Below are 13,054 nucleotides of genomic sequence, written 5' to 3'. Positions count from 1 at the left end.
GCAATATGCTGCACAAAGTAGAGTGTGTTTTTCAGCCGGACGAGCTTTCTCTCTGGAGCGGGGGGAACAGAGAAAGCGGAGAATTAAGAGTGGGAGGAATCGGGCGGAGGGAGGAGGGAGGGATGATGAGGGAGGGAAGGGTGGTGGGGTATTTAATATGGGGATAAAGTCTATGTATATTTAAAAGAATAAACTCTGCGACTGGCGAGTAGCACCTGTGTTTGTTGTCGTTTTTGATTGACAGCGATTGTGGAAATCCTACTCTTTACCTCATCATTTGCTGCTACTCCCCCGTGACTTTCCACCCAATTCAGTGGTCATCAACCAGATGGGATTATTCTGAATTAAAGACAGTTTTTTTCATCAGTGTCAGTATATAATGTTTCAACTAATAGTACTCAGTGGGCTGCACAAGTCTCACCCATACAACTTACTACAAAAAGCACACTGCACTTCACATGCGGTATTGCTGGAGTTGCCCTTTTAAACACATTTTCTCAACACTATGTTGTAAAAAATTCAATAGATATATTGAAATCGAAAACTTTTCATGTGTCAACGGGCCATTCTATTTGAGACATACCAGAAATGATAAGTACCACAACATGGAATAAAGGAAGCAGCTGACAGAAAAGAAAGCCTGAGGACCGAGATTCAATTTGATTTCTATCTTGCAGATGTTCACAAATCTGCCTGAGAGGAACCTTTTAAGACAGAAAGCGCTTCCTTCCCCAACTTCTGCTGCGCCACTGCAGCTACTGGCAGGCTGAGTCACAGACAGACAGACTTCATTTGTTCTGGGCGAGTCTGCAAATATTGACATCAAACTGTGTTAATGTCGAGCACTGCGTTGCTTAAAAGAGGAGTCGTCCTCTGTAAATATTCCCCAGCTAAAAATATGGAGGAACATCTAAATTTAAATCTGACCAACAAAACAGCCAGTCATTCCTGCAATACTCAATTCACAATGTCAGGAGACTTTGCTTATACAAGATTAAAATATGAACAAAAAACAGTGTGTGGACAAAATTGCATAAACAAAGAAAACCCAAAGCGACTGCAAATACTGCCACAATGAGACTTGTATTAGTTTGCTTGTCCTCTGTTCACAACACATGTTCAATATGTCCTTGCTTGTTACGTAGTTTTTGTGACTGATAGACATTCAGCTCGCTTGCAGGGCTCTGTTAGGTGTCAATGTGTTGCTTTATAGGCCACTTTTAAAAACCTCACCATGCTGCTAAGTGACATTTAACGTCACTAAGTAGAAGTGTTTGTAATTTAAGAACAACCAAGAACCGAAGGAACCCTTCTTTTTCGAGGGAGGATGAAAGATGAACATAAACGTACCCATCCACCACTCAGAACTACCAACCCACACAAACTCACAGTTATTCATTTACACACCAGTGCTACCCCCAAATTGTGTTTCTGCAGCGGCTGCAAGGGCTCAGATGAGCGTGACTAACACTGTGGGCTTTAACCAGAGAGGAGGGGTCTGGATAAAACCAGCAATCCCTGAGAGACCTGTGTTTACAGGAGAGCCTGAACAGGAAATAAGTTAAGGAGTAGACATTTTATTCATGCTTATACTCTTCCATCTCATTTCTCTCCTCAGATGTTGTCACCGTTCGTCTTCGATTACCATTTCAGTAGTGATTTGTTGCCACTGCTGCTACTCAATTTTGTGGAAGCTACACTTCCCAAACACTAATCCCAAATGCTGACTTGGCTCTAAGGATTGTCTCAAAGCATTTTCTGACCCCTGGTGATAGGAAGTAGTATTGCGGCTGCACAATAAGGCCTGCACCCAGGCAGCAGCCTAAAACAGGATGCAACTGAGGCCCATAAAGTATGTGTAGGTTTTCAGTGAGGTGCAGTCGATGTTTCCCAGACCAAACCAGATGAAGCATTCGATAATTTGCACTTGCAGTCTGGCTTCAGGTGATTTAGTGTCTTTGGAGCTCTGATTGTCATCTCATGTTGCTGTGAACGCTGACATATCAAGGTGCCGATTGCCTGATATCCCTGACAGCTCACAAGCATTCCACTTAATTGGACCAACCTTTGCGCCAGTTCTTGTAACTTAAACATCATTCCATTGTGTGCCATTACACCAGTGGAGGATGGTCTTGATCCATTAATTTCTGGATCATTAACCCAGTATTACGTTGCATCACTCTGGCGTAATGGCTCTGCAGTGTCTGTCAGCTTTTCCCTTTCAGTCTGGTGGCTTACGGCTCCTTTCAAAATACATTTGACACACACAGTCACACAGATCTTGTGTGAGCATTTGATCTTTGAAATAAAAAAATAGTACCATGTCAATGTCAGTACTCTAAATTGTAATTCTGAAGAGATCTTTGCTGTGAGAACAAAGGAACACTCTGCTATCACTCAGTTCTTTACATTTATATAAAAAGTTTATTGAAATACCTCAATATTGAAATGCATCAACAATAAAGAAAAGTCAGATTTGACACTATTCTACAGATTTAGATGTAATATCAACATTCAGTTTGATTAGATCTGCCCAAAGTGGGACCCTCGGGCCAAAGCTGGACCGCCATAATGATACATGCAGCCTTACAGATGTTTATAAAGGAAAATTAACAAGTACATTTTATTAATTATTATTTATCACTAATTATACTTTTTCAGTTCTGAGAATAGTGGACACTTATAGTGTGGAAACTTGGGGACCAAGGACCATTTTCCATCTTAAAAATACAGTACTTTTAAATTTGGGAACCCCTGATTTAGAGATATTCAGTTATCCTGTCATCTCCTCAGTTTTAATGAGGTGGTTAAGAAAACAAAGACAGTTTTTTTTATTTTATAAGCACATGGAAAATAAGAGAGTGTCTGTACCTTTTTTTACTTTAATGAGGTGGATATGTGTCACTTATGTCATTTGTAACGTCAGTGACATTTCTGTCATAGCCTTTTCTTCATTATTGTTCTTATGGCGCTCATTGTGCATTCAGTTTAACAGCTGGTGTTAATTTAGAATAACTAAATCTATAATAACAATAATAATTGTAGTTCATCTTTAATGAAGTGTTTTAAAAAAAAAACATTCATCATATTGAAATATTTTAATCATGTTACAAAAGTAGAATACATCAATCATTTTACTTTTCAGTGGTGTGCTTTGTTTATTTATTCCTATATCACCTCACTTAATATCGTCCATAAATAGTCCTATCATGGCCTAACCGGCTCCAGGTCCCTATCTTTTTGAAAAAAATAAAATAAAATCACAGTGCAAGTGCAGTCTCTCTCCTCCCTCCTCCTGTTCTATATGACGTCAACCAATGTGTTGGCAGCACCCGCGATGTTCTGGCTCAGGACGGACAAGTGGTAGTGCACTTTGTCCCAGTCGCTAGACTGTCCTGATGACTCAGCCTTAGCGAAGGCATCAGCCAGACCTGGGAAGGTTGACATGCCAGCGCTGCTTGAGGTCCAGATAACATGCCTGTGTATCACACAAGGAAACAGAGAAGACAAGACATTCCTTTTAAAAAATGTCAACTTAGTGGTGAAACTGAATCTGGCAACCATTAATGTTTTTTTCAAAATTAAACAATAGTTGGAATCCGAATCAGTAGTGTTGTAGTGATCAGGAAAATTGGCAGTGGCATAACCCTCCATTCCTCCTACTGCCTTTGCATGCATTTACCTTATGACTGTCAAGTACAGAGGAACTACACATGGCAGCTTAGTTTTATTTTGAGGCTGTCATAAAATGTTCTTACCTGAATGCATATTTATCTGGGAAGGCAAGAGGGTCCAAGAAAGCTCGGTCCAGCAGCATGAGCTGGTCATTGATCCTTCTGACCTTCATTGGTCTAAGAGAAGAGAGTCGGAGAGAGAGGGGATGGACTGAAATTAATTTATATGTGTGCAGCAGAGGAGATAACAACATATGTATGATGTTGCTCTTACGTTTCTTTTGCCAGGTCTGAACTGAGGATCATCTGGTCCAGATGAGAAGCTGCACTGCGAAAGCTGGCCACTGCACTTTTTAGTGGCTCTGAAATAAGACACAGGTCAGCTGTGCAGCCTCTCGGCAAAGATTTCACCCTCTCTAACCCTCTAGTAGGAGAAACAGATGTTGTTTCTGTTGTTTGTTCTGTTCTTAAGTGCAGCCAGAAGACATGTTTTTAGCACAGATGTCTTCAGGTTTTTTTCCTGTTACAAAGAGCATTTTGGGGAATACAGGTTCCAGTCAGAAACATCGCTGATAAATAATTTAGAAAGTCAATTATTCCAGCTGTTTTGGCGCAAGATGGCCCCTCAAGTCAAAACACAAGAAAGAAGACATCAAATTCACTGCATTCTTGTCTATACATATTGAAACATAAACTCTTCTCCAACAGTCCTGTCCTTACCCATGGAGATGGATATGGTTTGCAGTTTGCTCTGATATAGATCCACTGCCCTGCTGAGGTACATCTCCAGAAGCTCAGCATAGTCACTGCAGTTGAGTGGCAACACCAGGCTGTCCGCCAATCGAATCAGGACGTTCCCTGCTGTCCTGGCAACAGCCTGGTGACTGAAGAACCCTGAGAGGACGAAGTGTTAGAATCAGTGTCGGGGAAGCTACTTTGAGCTACTTATTACTTCACAATGTAAGACGTTAAACTATAGAAAGATTGGCCTTGGGGGAGTTATCTAGTTTGGTTATCAGCTTCCTTGAAAAATGTAGTTCAAAATACTTTCTTTGTAGTTGGCAAATTTAAAATCCGAAGTTGGAGAAAATGACTAAAAAACTAAGAAATGAAAGCTTCTTTGTTGAAATAGACCACATTTTCCACTGTTATGACATGAAAGACAGCATAATCTGCAGTACCTTGACAGAAAAAGGGATCAGGGCTTACAAGAATCTCCGGTATGTGACATCATTACCCACCTGGATCAATGTACTTTGAGGCGTAGTCAAAGGTGTCGTATGCTGTGTGGTAAGCAGGGTAGATCCGAGCGTTTGTTTTACTCTGTAAGAAGAAATCAAATCAATCTAATAGAAGTTACATGACTGACTGAATGAGATCAGTTCACTTCTGATTTCTCCTCACAAGCTCACTGAGGCAGAGAAAAACCTTTGCTGGGTGACAGGTTGTTTCAAACGAGACAAAATAAGACAACTTAAGAGGAACAGTGCAGAATGACAGCAAAGTGCAACAAATGTAAGATTTATCCAATTTACAGGGAGGAGGAATGTGCCTTGGACCCAATGAAGGAAACTAAATGACAATAGAGGACTAAAAAAAATACTTTTATTTGAATTAATTTGGTGTCCATGTCCTACTGTACATAAAGCCTCTCACATGGTCATTACACAAAAATGTATTGTAGTACAGTAATTCAAATGCAGCAAGCTTATGAGGACTTCTGTCATACCCTGTCATATGTGTATGAAATGTCCATGGCAGTGATTCCCAGATAATGGACAAAGGCAGCGTAATCGCTCCCTGCTCCTGTGAGGTGTCCCATCCTGTTAAAGTAAGACAGCAATAGATCAGCAATGGGCCAACAACCAATCAGTTCTGCAAAGTTCCAAAAAATGTAAAATAAAAACCTAAATAACTCTTTTCACATGATGCAATGCAAGATGTGAGGAAAACTCATGAGGTTTAACTGTGGTCCATTACTTGGGAATGAGTCCATGTTCCGGGCTTGTCCAGTTGGAATATTTGATCCAGTTGTCGTACACAGATGTTGACTCCATTCCAGCTGCATTGACCTGGACAAGGAACACATTTTCATGTAACAGCCTCCTTAAACTTCTAGAAAGGAACCACCTGGAGTGACATAAGTTGTTTTTTTTAAAGAGCTCACCTGTTTTGCTGCTTTGAAGATGACATTCTGTACTGACGGCATCCCTGAAGCCCTGAGAGTGGCGTTGGCTGAGGAGTGGAAGACGAATGCGGGTTTTTGGATTAGCATTACCATTAACTTGAACAGCTCCGAGGCACAAGACTGGCAGTCAGTTAACACAACCTATAGCGACAGCTATTTCTCTTCATGCGTTGTGTACCATAAAATAATTCAGAAAGTTTCCAGAACAAACCTAGAAACATCTGTGTTGAAATGTTCATTTTTTAACAAGTTTTCATTTTTCAAAACAAGTAGTTTTTGTCATAATTTGTCCAACTTTATCGCGGCATCTGTCCAGGTGACTGAGACTGTTACAAGGCATTGGATGTCTACTCCTGGGAGGCAGGAAGGGCTTCTTACCAAAGACAGCTATATCCACATTGATGTAAGCAACAGTCCGTTCACTGAGCTTGGTGAAGTATTGCTGGAGAAAAGACAAGATGTAGGTCATATTTGTCAGTGACAGTAAACATACAAGCAGTTTAATCAGGTCAGAAAAGTTAGCTGGAGTTGTGTTTTTTAGTGATTGTTGTTGTTGTTTGTTAAACAGGAGTATCCATCTAAAGTTTGATATCATTAGACACCATGCCAAGGATGGTTGTATCCATAAAACCTATGCGTGTTCACATGAACAACAACAATTGCTTTATGAATTCCATTTTTTAAAAGAAGAGTGATCTTTCTTGCCTTAAAACAAACAAACAAAAAATAAAGAATGTTGGTTAGTGTGATGTCTGAGCTTGTGGATTCATTGAAATCACCTCTGTGTATTCTGCAGAGCCGATAAGGCCGAACTCCTCCGCTCCCCAGCTTCCAAATATTATTGACCTGCGAGGCCTCCATTTGCCTGCCACAGACAAGAATGAAAAAATAACTCTTTATTCAGCCATATATGCCAAACAATTAGAAGTTTGTACAGCTTTTAGTATCCTCACCCTGCTTTACCATCTTTCCCAACACTCTGGTCAATTCCAACATGACTGACGTCCCACTGCTCGGGTCGATGGCACCGTGAACCCAACTGTCCCTGTGGTTCCCATAGATCACATACCTGTCTGTGGATGCACACACACAGAGCACAAACAGAGTGATTACAAGGTGAAAACAGATTCAATCTAATGGCTGATTTGGACACTGTTTCCAGTCTCACCTGGCTCAACACTCCCTCTGATAACTCCCATGACATTGGAGGAGTTCTTCAGTTCTCCATGATTGAAGGTCTCCAGTTTCACATCGCTGGAAAAGAGGATGGAAGTTATAAGGATGAAGGAAACAAGATAGATAGATAGATAGATAGATAGATAGATAGATAGATAGATAGATTGTATCAGACTTTTAAAAGAAAGGTTTGATTATGAACAGGCATAGCTCAATAAAAAAAAAAAAAAAAACTCCTGGATCAGCTTCAAATGCAGCTAATGCCTGAGTGTATCTGGCTACCTGCTGTTGAAAGCAGATGTTTGTTTGAACCCCGGACCTCCAATGTTGTAAGAACAGTTGAATGCTCCCTGCCAATCAGCTGGAGCTGCTTCTCCTCCCAGCTCACTGAAATGACCAACAAAAAAACGTTAGAATCATGCAATCATTTTGGCCTGTATTTACTCCTAAAGCAGATATCTGTCATCACAAACCAGATTAGTACGTAGGCATCCTCAAATCCGATTGGTTGTATTGGAATGGGAGGGATCCCTGTGATGTCCTCAACAGGAATTCTGTAGGTGTCCTCTGCAAAAAAAAAAAAAAAAAAGTACAGTATAATGCTGAGGAATTTATAGAAAAGTAACAATAACATAGTAAAAAAATGATTTAAAAGTATCCAACTTTATCTTTAAAGGTATGTCCCACCTTCAGGTAGTATTGTACCAAAGTGCAGCTGTAGACACAATAAAAACACCACTGCGAAGTCTGTGTGATTACCTTTGGCAGCCAGGTAGGGTGTGCGCAAGTCTCCATAGTGAGTGCTGAAGCCACCCCTCTCCACTCCAGAGGGAGGCAGGTACCAGGAGTGAGGATACGTCTCATTGATGTCTGACATGAGACCATCGTTGATGTCCAAAGGGTCTGTGTAGACAAGCACACCAATGACACCGTAGGGTGCTGCGTTGATGGCCTGGATGAGACACATACGGCATTTGTCAACACTTGAGTTTCATTTACATCATTTATTTATGTTTTAATTCAACTTAATGTAACAGGCACTACCAGCTAGAGGCATTGCAGTACAACCATTTCCCTACTGATATTAAACTATACACAAACCAAATATTCACAATGATTTACCCAATCCTATTCTAAATTCTAATATGGGAATACATCCTATTTACATGGTGCTGATTGGTGATATGTGCATTGCAGAGAGTAAGTGATGCAGTGAACACGTGAAATATTTTGTAATCATTTCTTACAAGCTTCATTAAGAAACTAAAAGATTGTAAAGTGCAATATAAACACATCTGGTTGTATACTGTCTGTAAACATTTTCAAGGCATGATAACACTAATATTAATAAAATGATAATAAAACAGTTTTAAAGTAATTACACTTTCACACATGTTCTCCACTATCACAATAAAATGTGTTTGTAACTGTTGTCTCTCTTGTACAGAATGTTCCTGCTTATAATTTTATAAGCAAACTCACTTTAGCAGCTCTGCCTGCTCCACCATATCTGGTGATAGCGATGGTTCCTCTGAGGTCCACTGTCTTGTTCAACTCCTGGTAGTCACTTGGTTTCCCCTGGTTGGCGTACACCAGTTTCCCCTAAAACCATCCGAAGAGTCAACAGTGAGTCAATTTGAGCAGTCAACCCATGAACCTTTGGCAGGAGTAAGATCTTTTATGAGGAACGTGATCTTTTAACAAGACAAATTGTAATAATTACAGCTGCCCTTTGTCAGTCTGGGAGATAATAAAAAATATATACTGTATTTTTATCACGTTCATGATTTATTTGATTCCTTATCATTTTCATTCAAAGCCTTATTATGGCCTCCTCCACCCCTTATATATATGATCACAGATAGTGATATTACAGACAGCTGGCCTTGTCCATTCTTAACAGATGAGCCCTTTGTTGTTGGTTTATCATCTCAATCAATCATAACATGTCATGTTATCAGTCCTTGATAAGACATGCAAAAGGTTTGAGCCTGAATCATAGAGTATCTGACTTCGACTATAAACTGAAAAAATGTTAAAAAAAAATGTTTTTTAAATAAAGAAAAAGATCAATTATTGGTCTCCTATGTTTTATCATCTTTCCCTTCCAATGTATTCTTGTTGTATAAACATGTATAAACTAAACCTTCCCCGAAAGCTTATCATCAGACCATGGACCATCACTGCTGTAAGGTAATGACTTGTCTGTTAGACACATTCTTATTTCTGACAGCAGAGTAGTAAAATATGTTAATGAGCCATAACTACAACAATGACTTAGCGATAAATATGCCTTATCTGTCAGATGATGCCTCAAAGGTTAACGCAGGTAAGCGTGTGCTGTGTAATGCAGGGATGTGACAATCACATGCTTCTTGTTGTTTCAGTGAGTTACTTCTCAGAAGTTATGTGCGCTTCATATAAACAGGAAGTTCCATAAACGCAGCATATCCTTTCATCCGTCCACTGTTCTACCCATCTGTGTAAATAGTGAGAAAATACTCTAAATAATCTTCATTTGGTGTAAAAATACACTCACCCAGTAGGAAATCAGATGTACATTCCCGGTGGACCTCTAGTAAGAATGTCGAGGACTATATGCAGCACTTTAAGGTCAGAATGACTTAACATCATGGGGCCCTTTCTGTTCATCCCATTAAGTACATATATATTAGAGGTCCCTTTATCAGTATAAGCACACAAAACTACAGAGTTGTGAATTCATTGGAGTATTTACAAGTAAAACTGAATGATGAATAGTTATTTTAATGATTTTTGCACTGAATGCCAGGCCACTTTTTCAGTGACTCAGTGATTGACAGTGTGAATGATTCTGATAAGGGATACCTTTACTAATCAGATGTATAAAAAGCTCTGCCTGGGGCTGTCAGAGATCTAAAGGAGCGTTTCATAGATTTTCAGATACGTCAGGATGCAGCTCTTTACCTTTGGGTTTCCAGGAGGGGAGTACGCAGCGTACGGCTGAACCACCTCAGGATCATCTTGGTCGGCAGTGTAAGGCTTCTCTTTCTCTCTGGCAGTGTATATGACGGTATCTGATGGACTCACTGAAATGGAAACAACTCGTGGTGACTGATCGTCCGGTAAATAAAGTGAAACTCTGGCAGAATGAAAACCGGCTCAGTGCTGTCAAAACCTGGGGACTTTTATAGATTAGTTCCAGTTTTGTTTGTGGTTCGTCGTGTTGAGTTTGGAATTTAAATGGTATTTCAAAACAAAAAAGTATGACTTCCAGATGAAGCTGATTTTGATGGGAAACATCACGAGCTAAATGTAATAAATTCATGAGTGGCTTGAGGACTTTGTCTTCCCTGGGATAGACCTGCAGATCTTACAGATAAATGAGATCCAGTTTTACAGCAGCTTTCATAGCAGTAAATCAGACAGTACAACACATGAAGTAAAGGATGATGATTTACTCCACTCCATATTCATAAACAATCACAAATTGTGTGGAAATGCAAGCGAACCAGTGACTTTAAGCCTTTATAAACGTACTGAACAGAGCGGGATGGTGTGACCGTCTCGTCTCCCCTTTACACATTCAGAAGTCCACTCACCTACAGTGACCTTGTTGGGGTTCTTGGTGTCAGGGAAGGACAGGTAAACCATGTACTCCTCTCTCCAGGCGTCGTCCAGGCCGGTTTCAGGGTCCCGCCATCTCTCTAGCATAAGCTTCACTGTCTGCTCGTCTCCAGGTGTGGTGGCCATATGAGGCACCTTGGTCAACTCCCTGTGGAGGAAGATGAGGTTTCAGAAAATCTTGATTGAATTGGATGTTTCAAATTGTACTGTCCAAAACCAAACATGTCTATAATAAGGACTATTCCAATAAGAATGCTGATTAGCCTTCAATTTATTCAGAACGAGACACCTCAATTTGAAATATAAAAGCTGCCGTTTATAGGTGGCTCACTTGAACAAATAAACAAAGATAAAAGTCTGACTGAAGAACAAAATCTAAATTTGAACATTCATCAACTCACCTCAAGTTCTCTTGAATCTGCATGTTGTCAACCTCAGACAAGAACTTCTCAATGAGGGCTTCGTCCACATCCTTCGCCACATCATTCACCCAGGACGGTGCTGAGCTGCCCTTGTCGATACCAAAGTGGCCGATCAGGATCCCTACGGTCAGCACGGAAACAGCACACACGACCGAAATCACCACCTTTAATATCATTCTCCTCTCTGTTTCCCTTCTCGCTGCACCTGAATCTGCCTGACAGCGAGCTTTCTCCAAAGGTCAGGAATGTGTTAGTGTTGCTTCTGAAGCCAGGCCCAAATGATCACTGCAACACCGGTGCAGCTGCAGAAGACCTCCCATAAGAAAGAGACATGCTCATTGTAAAGTTTACTCGTTAATGTTTGCAGATGGGATGGACTTTATCCCTTTGTCTATCTGTGTTAGGTCCGTGTAAATCCATTTATTTTGCATGTTAACACTCAAACAGTGAGTGTGGAATAACTATTTCGAGATAGAGCTTCTTTTATTTTGTTTAAAACTTTGGATCCTCGCCAGTTTCTTAAGTGTCTTAAGGGAGGTTATGCATGCAAATTGACCCTATTCAAAGAATTAAGTACTAGATGACTTTTAAGAGCCAAATTGTCTTTTCAGCTCAATATAATCCTCTGATCTGCTGAACGAGTAGTTGTTCTATCAGTCAAAGCTGAGGTGATGATGGGGAGGGAGAAGCTTTTTGTATTGCTACAATCCTGTATTGTGTATCCTCATCTTCATTACATCAATAAGTTAGTCAGTTTATTGACTTAAATATAACAATACAAACATATAAATAAGTATATAAGTCATGCAACATAACTACTGCACCACAAGGAGATTTTCACGGTGGTGCATGACGTTCAGTATGAAACTTGTTTGATGACAGTCCTGTGAAAAATTAACCCCCCAAAGGAAACCACGCCTCTCTCCCTTAATCATTTGTGTATTTATAATGCTTTGAACCGATTTAGAGAATTTCTGATTTTTGTTTCTTTGAACTGTTGGTTCATTGAATTCCTTATTTACATGTTTTTTTTAATCTTGAGGACAGATGACAGAAAAAAACAACTTCTGTATTTTGTTTTACCATTTAAAAAAAAAATTGTAAACCACAATTGACTATGTTTGCATGAAATGTGCTGTACATATAAAGTTGTCCTGCCGTGCCTAGCAATCACTACTGTATCAGTCTGGGTGTCCCAACAGTGACACTGTAGTGGTGTCTGCCATCCCAAACTGTCAGTATTCAACGACCTCTCCACAAGAATCACTTACCAATCTAGGTGTGTTCATGAACAGCAACTGACAAATCTTACATACTCTGCCTTTAATTTGGGCCCCACATCTGCAGGCACTGACCTTTGTTAGGTATCTGTGAGACCAGGTGTCTTTCTTCTCTGGGTCTGATCGCCATACAGGTCAGAGTTCATTCCAACTATAGCTGCCACTTCGCTGACTTGCTGCACAGTTGTGAACACTAAACTCATCACCCCAGGGCTCACAAGAACACTGCAGACAAGTCCCACTTTTCACTGAGGGAGAGGAGGAAGCACTTTAATATGACATCATGGCTACATGAAGGTCTGAGAAGGTGACTCAGGACACTTACTGCAGTCTTTGATATAAGGCAGGCCTGACGGCTTCCTGTCTGACTCCCAACAGCTTCACTGAGTTTCTCCCATTTGATGTGAACCTGCACATTCACACACTTCACATCACCCTGCATAGTATGATCCCAGACATTAATTCTATATGTTAGCACGGTCTCCCTTTTTCGGTTTACAGCACAACGTATAACTGACTAGCAAAGGTTTAGCACTTAAGATGGTTTTGACCTTTTAACCCTCGGATAACTGATTAAAAAACTTTTTTTAATTACTCAGACTAGTACAAAAAATTGTTCCATGTCAAAAACTTCTATGCAAATACTCAATTTAAATATAATTTTCAACTTTCACTAGGTTACATTGATAGTAATTACAAATCATTAAT

General features: G+C 40.1%; 1 protein-coding gene across 1 annotated transcript; it reads right to left on the bottom strand.

Moving 5' to 3' along the window:
- Nucleotides 1–3,083: 3,083 nt before the first annotated feature.
- On the bottom strand, nucleotides 3,084–11,363 carry naaladl1 (N-acetylated alpha-linked acidic dipeptidase like 1). The gene is made up of 19 exons (XM_030415889.1): nucleotides 11,046–11,363; nucleotides 10,620–10,792; nucleotides 9,985–10,106; nucleotides 8,521–8,640; nucleotides 7,798–7,990; nucleotides 7,512–7,605; nucleotides 7,321–7,425; nucleotides 7,031–7,116; nucleotides 6,816–6,935; nucleotides 6,642–6,727; nucleotides 6,241–6,304; nucleotides 5,842–5,909; nucleotides 5,655–5,746; nucleotides 5,404–5,497; nucleotides 4,916–4,997; nucleotides 4,395–4,568; nucleotides 3,949–4,036; nucleotides 3,759–3,851; nucleotides 3,084–3,478 (listed from the first exon to the last, which is right to left on the bottom strand). The coding sequence occupies exons 1-19, from the start codon at nucleotides 11,240–11,242 to the stop codon at nucleotides 3,301–3,303; spliced, it is 2,229 nt and encodes a 742-aa protein (XP_030271749.1). The 5' UTR covers nucleotides 11,243–11,363; the 3' UTR covers nucleotides 3,084–3,300.
- Nucleotides 11,364–13,054: the final 1,691 nt, after the last annotated feature.

The sequence above is a fragment of the Sparus aurata genome, chromosome 5 (genome assembly GCF_900880675.1).
Source record: "Sparus aurata chromosome 5, fSpaAur1.1, whole genome shotgun sequence".
NCBI lineage: Eukaryota > Metazoa > Chordata > Actinopteri > Spariformes > Sparidae > Sparus > Sparus aurata.
The sequence above is the reverse complement of the archived record's forward strand: the minus strand, read 5'-3'. Positions and strand labels throughout refer to the sequence as shown.